Here is a 19,781-nt window from a genome sequence, read left to right as displayed (position 1 = left end):
TGTAGTTAGCATAAATATTGCTTAACTCTGCAGACCACCAAAAAAATAAAAAATTGGTTTATACGTGAATAAAATATGAATTACCTGGAATTTGCCAGAGTGAAATAAACTGTCATGGTAATGTGTAACGACATTTGATAATTTCCTTTGGTGCATATTTAATTATTTCTTAATATCTCATAGGTACTCAAAAAATACTTAGCCACAAACCACATTTAGTTCCCAAAACTCCATGCTGAAAGCCAAGTAAACACATTACAAACTGGGCATCTGCTTACCCAAGACCAACACATGGCATTTATAATTTTGCCAGTTCCATTACTCACATATCCAAACAGATGCCAAAGGAAGTCATCCAAAGACTTTTCAGGCAATAGTAATGAATTGGTCTTATTCAGAAGCAAGGCATTAAAAGCACCTCGTGGATGACACCAACATAAAAATACAGTGCTAAGCTTTACAGTGCAAGGAGGGGTACAAAGAAATGTTGAGGCAATAATACAGATGCTCAGAACTAGAAATAGCAGCCTCTTATATGCATTGTCAGCTGTTATCAACTTATCTTGCCCAACTGCATAATCTACACTTTTGGTGACAAAACAGCTGGGTGCCAGCGGTTCTTCTCTCAGCAATCTGAATATTGAACTCAATGGCAAGCAATACTTCCAGTAAGAGCTGTTTGATCTATCAGGTGATTTTGGTTTTGGTGGTGTTATTACCAAAACTCTTAATCACTGACCAAAACAGATCTCTCTCAAACACAATCTCTCAGTGTATTTCATCATGTCGGGCAAGATTCAGTAAGGTAATGAAGACCTAGAATATCTGGAAAAACAGGAAAACCTGTATAGTAAAGTGCACAACGTGCTTGAGGAATATGGTACAGACACATTCATGCTGATCTGCAATCCCCAGGGGTCCAAAATCATAATGAAATAAGCCTTGTGTAACTCACCACGTTGGAGACTGCAGTTCAGTGTATTTCACACAAAACCAGTTTATGTCCATCATGTCCAGCACTAAACTCAAAGTAACATGTCTAAGCGGACCCACGGTGACTATGCAGGGCCAGTGACATCATCCTGCTCAGGTTGCCAAAACTAGGAAAGCATTCTTTGTTCAAGCTCAACACTGCAGGAATGTTTCTGGACCAAAGCTAGCCCTGAAAGCAGCTTACACGACACTGCACCTAAGCTAATCAACCACACCAGCTAATAAATTAGCTAATGCAGCTTGCTAGATCAAGCCTGACTAAACATCTATGGCCTGACTTGCCCGCCAAACTAACAAGATAAAGCACTCTGGGGGGGGGGAGGGGTCACTAGACTGTAAACATTTTATTTTAATCTTTCAGATTTCATGCTTGATCAGCTTAGTAATGGCTAATAGTTCTTGCAGCCTTTTGTTCCTAGCCCTGAGAATATCAACAAAGTGTTCCTAATATAGTGCAACTATACAGAATTAATTTTAATGTGATGTACATGTAAACACTTTAAAAATTCAGTATTTATTATACAAGTAAGGCACAGGACTTTTCTTGAAGAACCCATGTAGATACTAAAAGTCTGTATTAGTACACTTTTACAGGGGCTGTCAGGGATGGTATCACCTGGATGTATGTATGAAGACAGAAAACCATGATGTAAAACTGCCCCACTGTACAACTCATCTGTCTGCTGACCCGTGGCAGGAACTACTGATTCTGTCTGCTCCAAACCTGTAACTGAATGCTTGTCAAAGTAAACAAAAAACAACTTTTGTTGCAAGTCCAGACAGAGTCCGCTGGCCTGACTTAAAAAGTAAAGGAGCAATGAAAAATTGTATCTGTCAAAAGGCCACCAAGGTCCATCTGGAGCTGACAGCATTTTTTCAGTAAGAACAGCGATCAATTTTACTGCCAGTCAGTCATGTTCAAGTAGGTGGGAGAAGCCTCAGAGATCAGCCTTTATTAACATGTGAACAAAGATTAGCCTCCACATCATCCCACTGCATTCCAACAATCCAGTTTTCTTGTCTTCCTTTGAGATTACTAGCACACAAAAAGACCTCCTATGTAATTTTGTCTGTCCCTTTTTATTTGGGCAGATTTTCCATTTGAAAGACTCACTCAAAATGTCAGAAAATTTAAGGACTAGCAGTGTGACATGGAAAGAAGATACGTAGAAAAAAAGGGAGAAAAAAGGGAGAAAAAAATTAAGGAGAAAACATTTGAATTCATCAGTACTTGGTAGCTGAATAAGTGCATCACTGAATTTTGTACATAAGCATAATCTTTTTTCATTTCTCTGTTTTATAAAGAAGTGCCTGATAATAAATCAGAACAGCTTAAAACAATAATAAAAAAAGTTAAATGCTGTATTTTAGTTTTAAAGAAGTTTCTAATCAAAAAGAGGACTGGAAGCATTTTATTGTGGTATTTCTGTCAATGATTCCATAATAACTTTGGAAAAGAAGTATTTCTTTATATTTAAAATAGATGAAAAAGATGTAGAAAAAAATATAATGTGTTTACCTTTTGACTCCTGGTAATAACATTCTGTCTTCTAGGCAGATACTGCCTATATGTGATCACAGTAAGTGATGTACATTTGACCTACCAAGCTTAATGTGACTGTAAGTGAATCTCAAAGACTAGAATGCAGGACGTATGATGCTGCAGTCCTGATTGATAACTAAGAAGTCAGTTATAAATAAATCTGGAACAGTTGGGATTGACTGTTGTTTAGCACTTTCAGACAGACATTCAGGGCAACTGGCAGGGGCTTTGAAAGCTGTTTCCTATATTAGAATCACGACAAAAATAGAAGTGAGACTGCATTCCCTTGTCTTCTGCTAAAATAGATCTTACTCAAAAACATTTTCACAAGTTGGTTGAGGCATAGCTGTCAGATACAGAACAAACTCATTAATAATTGGAAGTCCCATGCTGATCTGCCACAAATTGCTCTTTTAATTCAATAAGTAATTAAAAAATATAATGGAGAGGACCAGGAGACATTAGGGATGAGAAGAAACTTGTTTTATTACTGTTTTGTTTGTTTGTTTGTTTTTTAAACTTGTAAGTGAAGGTACAAAAAATATATCATTTTCCTAACTGTCCATAGGAATATATGAAGCAAGGCTGAGTTGTGAGAACAGAACAGGAGAGAGAGCGCTTAGGCTTTTTTTTTGTTTTGTTTGCTTTCAGGCAAGTGCCCCAAATACTGTTTACAGGGCAAGCATTTGTCACAGAGCTATCTTGACTCCAGCAATTAAGCTCCAGATAAATTATTTTTTATTTGTTACAGTCAAAATACATCTATCAAAAATGTTGTAGGATTAGCTAGTGCAGTGACTGAGCAGCCCACTGTTCTGCCAAAATAATCAGTGGCCCTAATGAGCAATTAAGAGCTTTCAGATTAAACGAGAACAGAAAATCTTACAATACAGATCAGAAATTGTGTGTCTAATTTTATGCTGCAGTTTCAGATAGTGAGTGAACTCCCAAACTATATGCAAGAGGCAGGTGCCACTGAGCACAGACTGTATAAAATATATAAAATAGTATATGTATTTATTACATATAAAATAAATATATATATGTGAAGAATATATAAAATAGTATAAAATTATAGGAGAAGCTAGTGTACAATAAGCAATTGGATTTAGACAGGCAACTCTCCCCATCAGTTTTCCCATAAACCCAAAATAAGCCTGCATAGTATTTTGCTGACAGGTGTGAAATAGCCCCACCTGAAGCCACTCTGAAACAAATCAACTCCAGCTGAGAAATGGTGACCATGGTGCATGGCACCTGTCTGAGCTGAACATTCCATCTCTCAGTGGAATTCATTGCTGCAGCTCAGCAACAGCAAGCCCTGATGCAGACCTTTTGGTTCTGAGCAGGATCACAGCTTCCTGGGGTCAGCACACACACAAAGTAGATTCATGTTTCGCTACAAAATACCGGGCACCCAATCCACCACTGACTCCTAGCCACAAGAAATGTTGTTTAAACTATTATTCGTATCGTTTCTACGATATGCAAACGGCAACAGAATCAGTGCTAGGAAATTTCCAAAACTTTCCTTCTAACCAAAACCTAGTATAAATTAAGCACAGAATCAAGGATGCAAGGTTTGCTGAAGTACACAGACAAGACTACATTTCATTCACTGAATTGTGTTTTTTCATTATGATAACTGCTGAAAACATGCTCGTTGAAAGAGAGATTTCGTCATAGAGTCAAATCCTTTCTTTTTAAGGAACTGCCACATTGTAGACACAGTTTCCTTTTACCAGAACAGCCTGCATAAGTGTATTTTAAGCTAATTACCTTTAGGTGGAAAATATGACTTGCTTTCAGCTTTGTGAGGCCAGTCCACCACAAGAGGTCCAAACCTACGAAAGCTGGCAGTGATCTCATCTACAAAAAACAAATGAGGAACCTTAGACAGAATCTGAAGACTAACAGTGGCAAGGTAAACATCGTTAATTAAATAAATAAATAACTAAATAAAAAGTTAGACTATTTTCTGTACCTATCAAGATCAACAAAAACTGCAATAATGTACGTAGATAATGCCTAAATATTCTTTCAGCTCTGTACTCTATGTGGCTGCTTAAAAAAGAAATTTTGCATTCCTCTAACACAAGTTTGCAGTAGGATTAAATGCAAACACGATCTATCAAAAGTGAATATGATTCAGCTGTGGTCTCTGTCTAATTATAGCCACAAAGCAGGGTCAGATGCAGCCACACGGGACTGATGGAGAAGCTACATGTCAGCATGGCCACCCCTTGTAGCATGACCTAGAAAGGAGGCTGCTTCAGGTCACACGGCTGTGGGGACTTCACTTTCCTAAGACCCCTCTGAAAATCTGCCTTGAATCACCAAGTTTTTTGTTTGTTTGTTTGTTTTTGTTTTTTTTAAGTATCAGTTTAAAAACACCGTGGAACACCATCTGAGGCTATCCTATAGGGCAATATTGTGTTAAATACAGATGTTTCAGAAAAAAATGTTTGTTTGTTTTTTAAAAATCTTCTTTCTCAATGCATTTTTTAAAATGTATTTTAAGGAAAGAATTAGTTTAAAGTTATATCTAATATAAAGTTATATCTAACGTGATGCCAGATAGATCAGAGCATCGATCCATCAGGAGAAATGCTTGAAGGCTGTGGTTTTCCAATTTTATGATCACTATTTGAGATGTGTCCAGTTTATCTGATCCCTGGGAGCTGGGCATCAGAGCCACAAAATGCATACCACATGCATACCACATAAATGAAGAGCTGAAGGAAAAAGGTGTTACTAGAGCAGATCTCTCATGGAGGAGGATAATAGCTCCCAACAGGCTATGTTACTTCCTCACAGGATAGGCTGGGCATGTATTTTGACTCACGTTAGTTGTGCCTGTCAGCCTGCTGCTTCTTGCAGCTGGGGATTCAGGTTACCCACCAGTCCCTGTATCAACAGTCCTGCAACTCTGATGTGATGTGGGAAATACATCTGAGCTGTTTGTGAACCACAGGTTGGCAACCCATGCCATTTTTTTTTTCAATTATAATTGCACATGTTTTAAGCTTTAGATTTAGTAGAACAGATTATAAAATCCCTCCCTTTTCATTATAAGGCATCCTCTAATTTCCTATGTATGCCAATGGAAGCTACGTAGGATAGATTCCTACTGTAATATGAAAAATATATCAAAAACTGTGTAGGAGTCGGAGGGGTGTGGGAACATGCATGCAGATCACGTTGACCATCTCTACTAAGGTGATTATTATTATGTAACCATATTAAACACCCTACATATGTGGACTGGACACTACATATATGCTGGATATAACAGCTGATTAAAGCCCAGTTTATTTTGATAAGGACTGTATTAACAAGATCCTTAAAGTCAACGACATCTTTTAAGAAGGACAGAGAAAAAGAAATGTGGAAAAGTGACGGTACTCACTGAGTTCCCTTTTTCAACTTTTCTACTTAATGCATATGAGGACATATGCTGCTATTGCAGATTAGAAGGCCTGCTATGCAGACATTTCTGCCTCCATCTCCTCTAATCTACAGTACAAAAAAATGTCAAATAAAATCTCAGGGTTTGCAGGTCAAGAGGGGGAAGTTTGTTTGTTTTAAATAATGCCACAAGCACAACAAGCCATATATCTTGTAAAATACATTTGTTTTCATGAAATCTGACCTTTTCTAAGTAATAATATGAAAGCCAATTCCCATATCTCACCAATGTAACTTATTCACAGTACCTTCATCAATGTCAGGAGGAAGACCTCCAACAAACACCTTTCTAGAATAGCGTTCCACTCTTTCACCATTCTGACAGCGTGTTGGAGAGCTGAGACCCGATGATAAAGACTGATCACCGTGACTGTCGTCTAGGAAGCCATCTTCAAAAGGAAAGAGTGAAGACCGACCTGTAACAGATTTTGTAGTATCTATAGTTAAAGCTATTTCCTGTGGATAAATAAATATTTCATTTTAAAATAAGTTATTTTCCTTTTCTAAAATAGTGTTTTGATTTACAGATTTTGTATTAAAAAGCCCAGCTAAATGGTCAGTTATCCAGATGATGCTCATTAGCATTGCTGCTATTTTTTCAAGTCTGTAACTATGCTTTCTGTAGAAGACAAAAAAAAATAATTTAGCTTTAGAACAGAAACTCTTGTGAATGGCTAGTAAATGGAAGCCAACAAGTTATCCAACAAAATTGTGTGCTGTAGCTACAGAAAGATCCTTTGTACAATTAATATATCAAACCAATTCTTAGTGATTAAAATCTTTCATAACAGATCTTGGAGTTATTTTAGAAAGCGCACCACTCAAGCCAGTGCACTGCAGGGCAGGACAGCCTCCTTCAGAATGCTTTACAGGATCCTAGCCACAAGGGCTGCATTGCTTCCTCCATGAATGAGCAGAGGCCCAATCTAAGCAAGGGGGCAAACAGCAAAATAAACACAGAAAAGCTTTGTATAGTATATATTAAGCGTGTAGGTAGAGCAAACAGCTTAGCTAACAAGCTGAAATCTTTAAAAGACTTATTAAATGAAACACAAAACACTTGCAATCAAAAAAAAAAAGTTGTTAACTAGGGCAGCCTGTCAAGCTGTTACTCAGTGTTAAAACACACTTTCAGTAAATGAATGAAAAGAAAGCAGTATAAATGACTGCTATTTGGTTTGTTGATAAAAAGTAAATACTTTATTTGTGACAGCCTGATTCAATTAACTTGTTGCTATTATTTCCGGGGTATATACATATTATTTAAAAACAGATTTATTAACCCAGAAGATAGAAAAAAAAATAAAGATACTCAAAATATTTAAGGGCTGTATGTATGCAGCACAGCTTTCTAAACTAACTTTAGAATTTAATTCCCTACATTTGAGGTGAAAAATAGATCTTGTGATGTAGAGAGATGTATAAATGGGAACCCCATCTCAACTCTGAAAAAACCTGTCTCCTTGTTTCATGGAGGATTGCTCCCAAGGACAGAATTAAAATTAATCAACACAAACGGTGTGTGTGTGCGCGCACGCGCACATGTTGAAATACAAATATACATAGCAGGGCACATATAATTAAATTCAAAGTTAATGGATCACACAAAACTGACTTCCAGCAAGACCTAAGGTTAGGTCTTAAGTTAAACTACATTTGGGATTAAATGCACGAGGAAGTACAGGAAAGAAAAACAGAAGCAAGGAGAAAATCAAGACATGCAGAGAGACACAATTCAGAAAAACATATATATTGAAAATATCGATAACAGAGCCCCGACCTATAAAGGCTACATTACAAAAAGAAGAAGCAATCCTACATATGAAAACCAAGCTAACAAATAAACAACAGGAAAGGTGTTCTGACAGACACAGAACACCAGCTTGAATTTTTATGAACATCAGGTACCAGAACGGTTTTGATTAGCAAGAATACATTGAATGCGCAATGTTGGCAGAGATCACAAATGCAAAAATCCACAGAAGCAAAAATCCTACTGTGCTTTTAAGCACCAGTGTAAAGACAAGGCAAATGCCACGATCAGAGATGCATTTAGAAATGCTACTCCTCACAGTCTAAAACAGCTGGTTGTCAGAAATGGAATTTTTAGAGCACAAAACAGGAAGGACTTGATGAATACTCTAATGCACGAACAGGTCATGCACATATATAAACATACGCATTTTAGGAGAAGAGAGAGTACATGCTTGAGAGAAATAATAAGTAGGGAGACTAATAATGTGTAAGAATATCAAATATTTACAGGCTAAATCTTTTTATTTTTTTCCCCCACAAACATACCTTCTTATAAAAAAAAAAAAAAATAAGATGAGCCATTAGTGGAAGTATACAGATCAGATGAACAGATATTAGAACAAGCTGTTCAACTAAAATATGGGTCCATTTAGGAGGCTGAAGGAGTACTGAGTTCTGAAGGAAATCCAAAAATATGCGTAGTGGCTTAAAAAGCAAGATTTCACCTCTTATGTCAGCTGCTCAACAGTTCACAAATGTACTCATTTGAGTACAAGAGATCATCTAAAGCTTTATAATTAAATATACAGTTAAATGTGTAAAGTACCCATTAAAAATAATGGAAGGCATAGAGAAAAGGGAATAGGGAATGATTGTTCACAGTCTCTCCCAAGTAGGGGGAAATCGAAGTGCATTAAACACAGTACATCAGTACATGGCAAGGCTCAAAGTAAGTCAAGCCATGGAACCCCTAACCACAAGATTTTTAGGATGTTAAAAAGTTTACATAGGTTTAGAAAAAGGCCATGAGCAAGAAAAAACATCCTACAGCATTAAATACTGAGCCATCACCTCAAGATACTCCCAGGGGCAAATCTCTGGGAGGGTATTATTGGAAAGCATCACTAAATGCTCTATTTTTATATGTCAGCATCTCTCCCCTGGCATTTCCCATTTGTCAGGGTAGGAGAAAAGATACTAGGCTGGCTTTTCATAGCTGTGCTTACATCTGCACCTGAAAAAAATGGTCAAAAAAGTTAAAAACAAGATACCTAAAAGAATATGACTTAGCAGCTTGTGTGATATCTACAAAAAAATGCTCAGCTCACTTCACAAAGGAACCAGGATTACGTAGAAAACTGCTAGGTTACACCAACCCCCAATGCATTTCTAACAAAGCCTCTTCTCACTGAAGGTGCTTAGTCACAGTGACAGACTGAAACACTAATTAAAACACTGTAGTGTAATAAACATGAAATGAGTCCCTGCACAGACTTGCCTCTGAGTACTCCGCATATTACCACAATGCAAATAGCAAAAACAATAATAAATATGAGAGCATTTGATAACTCATTTTTTAAAACAGATTATTGTAGAATTGCATGGTTCTTCAGGTTAGGAAATCTCAGAACAACAGTATACAATTCAAGGTAATGGAAAAGCAAGGATATCACAAACTTGGTATTGTATCAGTAGGGCAAGTCATAAAGTCCCTAACACTGATGACAGGACAGACGCGCACACACACTCACACAAATCTACTTGTTATAGAAAAAACTGAATTTCACAGAGATAAAAAATATTATGGAGGGAAACATGCATTTTGGTAAAGTAAAAAAAATCCTGAAAGTCCAGCACATTCAGAACTTGTTTGGCTTGCTTTGTCATCACCACAACTTCTATAAAAGAGCCCACACTGCATTTTACAGCCTACACTGTATTCATTACAATTACTACCACATTACTACATTTTGCTTCTACAAGTAAACACAAGTTGCAAGAAGTTAATAGTGCCCAGCTGATTTCCACTTCCTTTCCTACTCTGGTGCCATTTAATCAATCTGGAAAGACTTGGCACAATCTCATGTTCACATGCCTAGAGAGCGCACAATATTTTATATTCCACGTTTTTCCAATTTGTTTCAATATCATGAGATCACCAAGTAAGTACTAGAATGCTTTGAACATCTGTTAACAATAGACCACTCTCTGAAAGCAGGGAAAAAATAAGAAGGTAAGTTTGTGGGGAAAATTTAAATTTCAAAAATACTATTTTTATATTTACTTTAGCTATAAAGTAAACACTAAACAGTCAGCTTTGAAACAAATAAGCTCAAATTATGTACTAGAAACTGTATCAGCACAGCCTGTACAGCCTACTACCTTATTCCCTACATATGTGCCTACTCCAAGTTATTTATAGACTATAGACTAGGTTGCTTGTACATCTCCAAGCTTCCTCACGAATTTGATGCAAATTCTATATTATGAAAAGGAAAAAGCCTTCCAAGCAATGTCACATGCATAGCTCTGTCACAGAACACAGATTAAAAAAAAAAAAAAAGATAAAATGAAATTTAATGCCAAAGTACCCCAAAAATATGGCGCTGCCCAACTCTAGCTGTTAAAAGCTGCAAGCTTCACTGTTACTTTCTCAATTAAAAAGCTACTGCACGGTACATAAAAATAAGGTACATTTGTAGTTTTCTTGATCTGCAGCAAGCTTGCTATTATCCACATTCATTAATCTCTCAGAATAAGCTTATACACAGCACTGCAAACATCCATATAATGTTTTCAGTCTGTTTTTTTACTTTTGTAAGGGTTGCCTAAATTACAAAATACTGTATTTTTTTCTGCTCCTGGTTATCGGTACCCACCACTGGTATTCATAATGCACTACACTACCTAGGGTAATCAATATATTTCTCAAATGCAATATTCAACAAAGGATGTTACATCTAAGAAAAAAGTGTGTTAGAAATATTCAATATATTAAACATTAAACTTTGACAAAAACACCTGAAAACAATCTTCATTTCTTAAACACCACGAACTTAAAATGATACATGCTTGTCATGAAAAAGAATCTTTACATTCAGTCATCCTCCAATTCACCAATAATAGCAATACACTTGAAGTTACCAGCTCAAAATCATCATTGCTTTAAGCTGATATTAGAAGGGAGATGTCTTGCAAATGAAAAATATCAGATCGATTTATACGAAGCAATTGATTAACCACATAATGTTAAAATTGGTAATGTTATCTTATCATAAAAGAACTAGATATTTATTTCTCCCAGTATTCAGCAAACAAAACATTTAGTAAATACTTTTACCTCTTCTCCGCCCATAGCTCCTGGCTGCATGTAAACACAGAAGAAAATTGTCGGTACAGCTGTCATTAAATTTAGCTCCAAAAGCAAAGAAAATGTAGCTTCTACCTCTTCTGTTTTCCCTCCCACCAAAAGAAGAAAAAGACATACAAAAATTTGCAAAATCAAATTCAAACAACCCAAGACAAGAGAAAAAGTTTGAAGATGACACAGCCAGGGAAAGGAGGGGGGGAGGGAAAAAAAAAAAAAAAAAAAAAAAAAAACATAGCTGCTGTGAAAATTTTCTACATATCAAAGTTTAAAAAAAAATCAGGCACATCAAATTTACAGTACTATAGGAGATTAATTTAGGATTGTGTTTTTAAGAGGCAATAAACATCATCAACAGTAATCCTAATTAAAATAAATCATTTCACATTTTATTAATTAGTTTGTGGACAATATATTTTCCAGTTATGTTTCAAGTTAAATAATTAGCCATCTGTAAACACTAAAATCCTACCACAACCAGATGAACTCAATAGCCAGTATGTCAGTATGTTCAGTCTAATAAAAACAGATTGACAAATAGTCTTCATAAGTACCAGATTTAATTCAGCATTTCAGTGAGAGACGTACATCAATGACAGACAAAATCCACAGAGCTGTACAAGTGCAGAAGCCACAGAACTATAAAGTGTTTCATGATATAAATGGAAATGCAAGAAGCACTTTTTAATTCGACCTTTGGGAATATCAGAAAATCTGGAAAACTGTGTCTTGTACATGTGGACTTCAATCTATCACAAAAGGTGTTCTTCCAAGGAAATCAAATGTGGAAGACCAGGGACCAGGCAGAGTTTTTCAACAGAAAACAAGTTCAGGTGCTAGGTAATCCTTGGCTTGCCTCTGCCTCTTTTCACAGCAATACCATCTTTGCCTTCTCTGCCCCAACTCCATCTCTTGCTTCCACACTTAACACCTTGCCTTTGGGTCCTGCCCCACATGTCCAGGTTTTAGGTGTGATACATTCAGCTGCCCCTACACTCCCCCTTAACCCACATTCTCGTTTCCTCTTTCTTCAATATTCCAAGCATCCCCTACTGTACGAACTTCTATCCTTCCCACATTTCCATCTTGAAATGCACAGCCTGAGAGCTCCCACCATGCTCCCAGCTTTCCCTGCCTATTTTTCTTCAGCCACAGTTTCATGGCAGATGCATGGTGGTGAGAACTACCCACCCACTGTCCTGTGCAAAGCACCGGGGCTACTCTGAGCACAGCAGGCTCCCTTCCACCCCCAGCACATGCGCCAGGATCCCCTCTGCCACACAGGCAATTTCTTCCTCAAGTCCTGAAGAAACATAGACTCAGACTGCATACACCTATGTTGTGTATGCCCCACCACCATTCCCATCAGTGAGGCCACAAAAGAGCACTTGCATCAGCACGTCATTAGGGAGGTTTGAAAAACTAAATAATAATTCAAAGTCTGTGATGAAGGACTGCCTCAAAAATTACCTTTTCCAAAAAAATGGTGAGAGCTATTCAGCAAGGCAACTTAGGGATGTCAACATGCCCTTTCTTTTTCATTTACACGGGATGAGAAATAAAAATGTGCAACTGGAGACAAATTAATCAGGAATACCCATCTTATTGGTAACTTGAAGTTCAGAGCACGACAGACTTAACAGAAGTACTGGTTCATCAGATAAATTTCATAACACCTCAGTCTGAGGTAAATATTTTGGAAAATAAATGATTTAGAAGTTATTCTTGAATGAAGATATTCAGGAGCCAATAAAAAAATATACGATTGCATGATTACAAACAACACATCAGCATTGTATATCTGAAGTTACTTTCTCTCCTGTGCAACGCCAACACAAGACAAAAGTAGGGAGAGCAGGAGCTCCTAAACTTGTATCCAGTGCAGATGAATCCACCTCCATATGCTGGTTCTGGTGCCAAATATGAATCTTTTTGCACAGAAAATCATCTCTCGAATGATTCCACAATTCAACTCAGAAGTGAGTCTTTCCATGGTGCCTCACAGAACATTACGGCACCTATATAGCTACTTTAAGAATCGATGAACACCTTGCCATTTAAGCTGTGAGATCATTGTAAGCAGGCCCTGCTGAGTTAGTTGTGCAACTCCATGAAAGGCCACCGCTGTGTTAGTGTTTCTCCGTTCCTTTGCACCTTTCTTCAACTCTGACAGGTAGAGAGTTACATAACCACTATGTCCCAAACTGCATGTACTCAAATACAAAGGAACAATACATTCTTTTTTACCTCCTGATAACTCTCCTGAAACTATTAACTCCCCTCATCCCATGAGTAAAGTGCATTTTGCAAACATGAAACCGTATATTGAAGAACAGAACTGTAAGCTTTTTTTTTTTCTTTTTTAAACAAACAAACAAAACAAACTCTCCAAACACCAATTAATGCAATTCCTTTAAGTAAATGTAGTGCTCCTGGGAATCTCAGAGGTCTGCAGCTAAGACTACCCATTGTTCCAATGTATCAAAATACACTAAATTGAAATGCTGAACTTTTAACTGCATCTCAAGAAAAGCTGTATGAAACTGATGAAATAGAACTTAGGTGGCTTGCATTTGAAAACATTTATCTGGTAGTCAAGAGAGAGGGGTTCTGCTGGCATAAGAATGCATTTGCGAAGTGCTATGAAGAGCCACAAAACTCTTGAGATGGCGTGGCTGTGAGATGAGCACAGCTGTATACGAACTGAAGCACACATCCACCAAAGATAGCCCTCAAGGACTCGGAAGAAACGAGTGACCTAACAACCCCAGCCTACAGCCCTGGAAAGGCAGAGGACCGGAAGATCCACAGCAGGATAATGCTGGCAAGAGAAGAAAAGGGATGCGGATAAGGGAAGTAACTTTAAACAACAAAGTAACTCTTGCTCATTTAACACACATCCTGAAAACCAAAATCATCATCAAGCAACAGAACATTTTATACTGTATATCAACAGGAACACCACCTTCACTCTTCAGCTCACTTCTTAGTCTGGGAATAACTTTGGTTTTGCCCTGTTGTTTATGTTGGAAGGCTCCAACACGAAAAGGACATTGTGCAATTTGTGTGATAAAAGCAAACCATGTGAATAAATACCAGAATTGCACAAACTATTTCTGAGAATTACTGTTAGGCAGGTGTTCTGCAATTCATTTGAGAGGTGAAAAAATTTAGAAAAGAAAGGATTGACTAAAACATTCTCATGACAAGAATCATATAACTCAGCTAGAACACTTGAGAGAGCTCATATGCAGTGCCCTACTGGGTAAGATCAACGATCCATCCAGACAAGTCTTCTGTTTTCCATAATGACACTACGGCCACTATCATGACTGGCCATTTCAGCAGTGTGTTTCTCTCCTATGCCCTTTGCATTCATAGTCATTAGATTAGACATGTTAGGAGGCACATTCTTACCCACTTCTAATACCTTCTTACAGGCTTTTTGTTCACAATTTGTCTAATGATTTCTTGAACCTGTTGGTAATATCAGGAATTGGACTTGATGATCCTTATGGGTCCCTTCCAACTAAGGATATTCTATGATATCTACAAGTTCCAAAAGTAAGCTACAGAAGCCCTTCCTTTAGTGGGCTTTAAATGGATCTTCTAGAAGTTTCACCAAATGTTCTTTTAGTCCTAGCTCTGAAGGACATGGTGAGCAGCAGTTCTACATTCAGTTTATCCACTAACTCTGTGATTTTTGTAAGGCTCCATCACATTTAAGTGGTCTTCTTTAATCTCTTGGTGATTCAGCACATTCACAGCAGACACAGACTATAGGAAAGGACAATTATAAGATTCATAGAAAATTACAGCAACCTACTTTGTAAATATGAAAAAATGAAAGAGCATAGCTGGCTGCAATAAATAAATAAATAAACCTAAGCCTTCAAAAGGAATAAAGAAAACAGAAACAACAATAAAACTGATGTTCGTTACTAGGCTCATTAGCTTTCCTCAAGACTACAGAGACAAAAAGTTTCCAATATCCAAAGTCACGTGCTCTCATTGGTTTAATCTACTCCTACGGATGAGGAAGGCCATAAGAACTTTTTTCCCCATGAAAAACTACACATACTCTTGGACCCTGACTGGTTTACCATTCTGGTCTCAAATCACACCTGTAACTGGTCTTGCTATGCTCTTATGAAGCTGGTAGCATGCACTAGTCACAGTACAATTCAGTTATAAGTTAACAGAAAATAAAAATCAGCAGCACTTCACAAAAATAAATACCAGTGAGTACTATGTGGAAGTTTAGTGTAGAAATATGAAGCATCTGACCTAATTCAATTAAATGCTGACACAATGCTTCAGTACAAGAAGGTGTAATAGGGATATTGAACTATAAGTTACTGTGAACCAAGCCTTTGAAGTTAAGAAACACTTGTGAAAACAGCTTACTTAGTGTCCTGAAAACAACAGATGTTAGTCATGTGAAACCACAAGCTTCAACTGTTAGAATGGATACCCAGTTAAAAGTCTGATTTTTATGGATTAGAAACTGATACTTATTCAACATGTTACTATCACTATCATAAAAGATTGTCTCTATAGAAACTTGAGTACTTGTTCACCTACATCAAGCAGATTAAAAGCTTTCAGCAGCTTCATTATGGCCATATTAACAATTCGTGAGAAAGAACCTTCAGGAGAACCTTTTCTAATGCATCAAGCCTAATTAAAAATTAGTAACTTAGGTCTACAGACACGTTGATGGACTTCCAGTAGGTTCACACAGGAGATAGCATTGCCAAATCAATTTGTCAGCTCGTCTTTTAATCAGGTTCTAACAGCAACATAGAACTGACAAGCTGTGAAAGATCCTTTTCACAGATTTCAGCAGAGGCATGGGCAGAATTAGATTTTTCCTCGTGGTTAAAGACTGCATAATGCTCTTTACTGGAAGAACGCTATAAAAGTAAAAAAAAAAAAAAAAAGAAAACATATTTATTGTAATCTTATTAAAGTTTATTGGACTGTGAGGATGATCTTTACTAGTTAGACACACCCCCTTAAAAAGAATGTCTAAGCCATGAGATCTTGTATGCCAAATACTGACTTACAAGTTACTGGCACTGGATCTCACTGAAACTTCTTGTCTGGTCTTGTTTTTTTTTTTCTCATCGCTTTATTATAATACTGTGTTGGGTCTGCACATTGTACAGATCAAATAGTTAACATTTCAAGGAATAATAAATTTGTGAATCCATAAATTGTTATGGATTCAGAAGAACTAGATTTACACTCTTTCTATAACATAACTAAAAGTGAATCTCACCAGGTAACTTCAAATTCAAAGTAAGCAACATAATCATTCACTTGTATCATCACATTTTACTTACAGAAGACTCAATAGAAATATTTTGCGTGTTAAAACGTTCCTTCTTCACTGTTGGTACTAAGCCTAATCTTGTTCATGCCATCATGCATTTATAATACCTAAGACATACATTTCAATGAAATCTTAAAGACACTTCTTCAACTGGTGTAAAATAGCATTATCTCTAAGAAAGAAAAAAGAAGTCAACATTTTGAAATTTGAAACCAGGAACCTCCTTGATTTATAAGGTACCAGCATCTTATTTCTAACTTGGAAAACTAATTTGCAATCTTGAATCAATCAGCAGTTCAGAATAATACTTGCTTTAGGACACTGAATTGTGCAATAATTTTCTAAGATCAGAAAGGAAAATATGTCAGACTTTGTTTTTGAATAACGGGTCTCTGAATTCCTTAAGAGACCTGCATGTTTATAAGTGAACTAAAATGTCAATGAGAATGAATTAACTGACAAAAGGCAATAGAATCAAGTGCAATTTAACAACATATCTTTGCAATAACACCATCTCTGTAGCACATGCTTTGAACTCTCTGAAGATCTCTTTTTGCTGAACTAACCTTAAAAAGCAACTGAACAGAATAATCTAGGAAACCTGATTTTATGCCATTAAAATACATAAACTGAGATTAAGTATTTGTGTGCATATAACAAGAAATGCAGATGCAAGAACTACATGCAACAGCCAGAATTTCTGTCAACTGAACTGGTGATTTAATTTGGCTCATCATAAATTTCTGAGCTTAGATAAACAAATATTTTATCTTCGTCAAGTGCTACACTTCTCCAACTTTAGACCACATATTTTAAGTTCCTCTATAACTTTGCTAATTTCAGGCAATCTTTTTGCTATACCATACATAACATTTATTTACATGTTTCTGATTTTTAAAAGTATCTACCATACACCAACCTGTCTCAAATTACTTGTGTGGAAAAATCATTACTGCAATTCCAGCAAGACAAACCAAAAGTTTCCTTTGTTCACTCTGTCAACCCATGCTATTCTGCCTGAACGGTGAAGGTTATTTAAAACATGATGTTGTCAAAGAATGGAAAAACAAAAACAAACAAACAAAAAAAACCCACTCTGAATAAGAGCTAGGTAAGGAAGGTTCAATTTAAAAACTGGGTTTCCATACAGTCAGAAGCATATGAAAGTTGAAATAACCTAAGTAACTTCATTTGTAGCAATCGAAGCAATAAAGTTACATACACATAAACACAGCTTAAAATCTGTTCAACATTTTCACAAACTAAAACAGAAGTCAAGTTTGTCAGGAACAGTTTGCATACAAAAGCAAGGCCAATGCTTAATAAAAACAGAATGAATTTACTGAATCTAAAATACTATTTCTTGTCTAAATTTCTGGATTTTAACTAGATAAGAAGCATGATTTAACAAAATTCAGTAAGCATTGTGCACAGAAGTGTGGAAAAATAAAAACTGTATTTGAGAGAACAAAATTAAAGTTGGTTCACTATATAAACTTTTAGCATATGTTTCTACTGTGCTTTACATGCACAGAGATCTATTTGCTTACAGAGAAAGTTCACCATACGTTCATCTTCCATTCTGAGATTGCTCTCCCCATTTTGTTGGGGCAGTATTTAAAATTATTTTTCCTTCTGCATGTTTCAGTGTTGGAGATCTGGAAGGCTATTTTCCATTATGACCAATTCCACAGAACAGCTTGTTTAAGAAAATAATTCTTTCTTCCCCTTTTCCTATGGCTAAAGAAAGCTGTTCACAAAGAACAAGATTTCTGTCTTCCACTCTTTCTGAAGAGAATTTTGAAAAAAGAAAAAAAAAAAATATATATATATATATATAAAATCTAAATTATTAGCATTTGAGGATTGGGATGAGTTTTTTTTCATCTAAGAGTGGTTCGAAAGACAGTTCTCAGTTTCCACTGATAGATGAGGTGGATGTCCAGACATCATGATAATTTGGTGGTATCTGCCTCAACAGTCCTTTCTGGTTCACTTCTTTCCAACACTAGCACTGCAAGCCTTATAACAATCTCCCTGCTAATGTATGTCAGCATACATATACAATTGAATCCCTTCTTCAAAAAACAAAACAAACAAACAAACAGTCCACATGCAAGCTGTATTCAGGTAAGGCCCACGCACTGGATCTCACTTTGTCAAATGTATGAACTACATTTGATACTCAAAACTTGATGTGTCTGACATTTGGTACTCAAAACAGTAAACTTAGGTCTAAGACAGCTTAGATCTTTCTTCCTCATGCATATTTAGTAGCCATGCATCTATGCAGGAGGCAAGGCTCATCTGTTTTTGTTTGTTTCCATGTTAAAAGTAGATGAATACATAAAACTCACATTTTTAACAGCCAAGATGATGGGCAGTCCCTTCATATTGCTTTTAATCTACCAAACCTAATTCTGGACTACAGTCTCGTCTCTTCTAGCATGATATACATTGCATATCGAAAACTTTGGCAAATCTTGATCACAAAATGCTACAGAAACAGACCCAAAATAAGGAGGGATCACACAGATGAAAGGAAAGAACATTGGTGAGATTGTAAGGCAGGAAAAGTAGTGGGGAAAAAAGCACTGTAGTACACAGCTAGAAAATGTGTTTCAACACACGTTTGAAAATACATCAGAACATACAAAAAGCCAAGCACAGTAGTTCTTAAGGAGACAATTGTAAAAAAAAAACAAAACAAACAAAACAACAAAAAAAAAACCACAAAACAATACAAGCATAAATATATTTTGCTGTTGTTTTCTATCACGTCATAAGAATTTCCCTCCATAATCCTTATCCATCTTAATAAAACAAAGACAATATATACAAACACCTGAAATATGCCCTCAAACCTTATCTTAACCTATTTTTAAAATTATCTTATTTAGAACAAACAGAACTAAACAACATTAACAAAAAGACAGTCAGATGGAGAGCAAACAGTACCAGACCTCACAGCTGATACATTTTCAGAAGAGACAAGAATGAACATTGGTAGCAGATGGAACATTTGAAGCCCAACAGCAGTGCAAAGTCACTGTACATAGGAGCCTTCGGAAAAACAAAATTCCAGCATTTCACAAACGTGGGTTGTCTTTTTGGGGGAAGGGATCGGTTGGTTCTATTTGTTTGTTTTTTAAACTACCTTCAGTCTAAACTAATTTTAAAATAGTAGTTTGGGATCCCAGCAATACTATTCAGTGCTTCATTCAAAAAAACTCACATCCTTTCATTTATTCCCCATCTCCCTTTTTCACCCCCTATACTTCCCTACCGCTGAAGCTTGTTGTTGGCGTTCTGGAGTG

General features: G+C 36.5%; 1 protein-coding gene across 3 annotated transcripts in view; it reads right to left on the bottom strand.

The window, feature by feature from the left end:
- CPEB3 (cytoplasmic polyadenylation element binding protein 3) overlaps positions 1–19,781 on the bottom strand; it is an 85,313-nt gene that overhangs the window by 25,004 nt on the left and 40,528 nt on the right. For all 3 annotated transcript variants that reach the window (XM_084290398.1, XM_084290397.1, XM_084290399.1), the window contains exons 5-6: positions 6,253–6,420; positions 4,316–4,405 (exon numbers count right to left, since the gene is read on the bottom strand). In XM_084290398.1, coding sequence (XP_084146524.1) covers positions 4,316–4,405; positions 6,253–6,420 — 258 coding nt within the window. The remainder of the gene's footprint in view (positions 1–4,315; positions 4,406–6,252; positions 6,421–19,781) is intronic.

The sequence above is a fragment of the Netta rufina genome (genome assembly GCF_964035555.1).
Source record: "Netta rufina genome assembly, chromosome: 7".
In the NCBI taxonomy this organism is placed as follows: Eukaryota; Metazoa; Chordata; class Aves; order Anseriformes; family Anatidae; genus Netta; species Netta rufina.
Note: the sequence above shows the minus strand (reverse complement) of the source record. Positions and strands in the feature narration are given on the sequence as shown.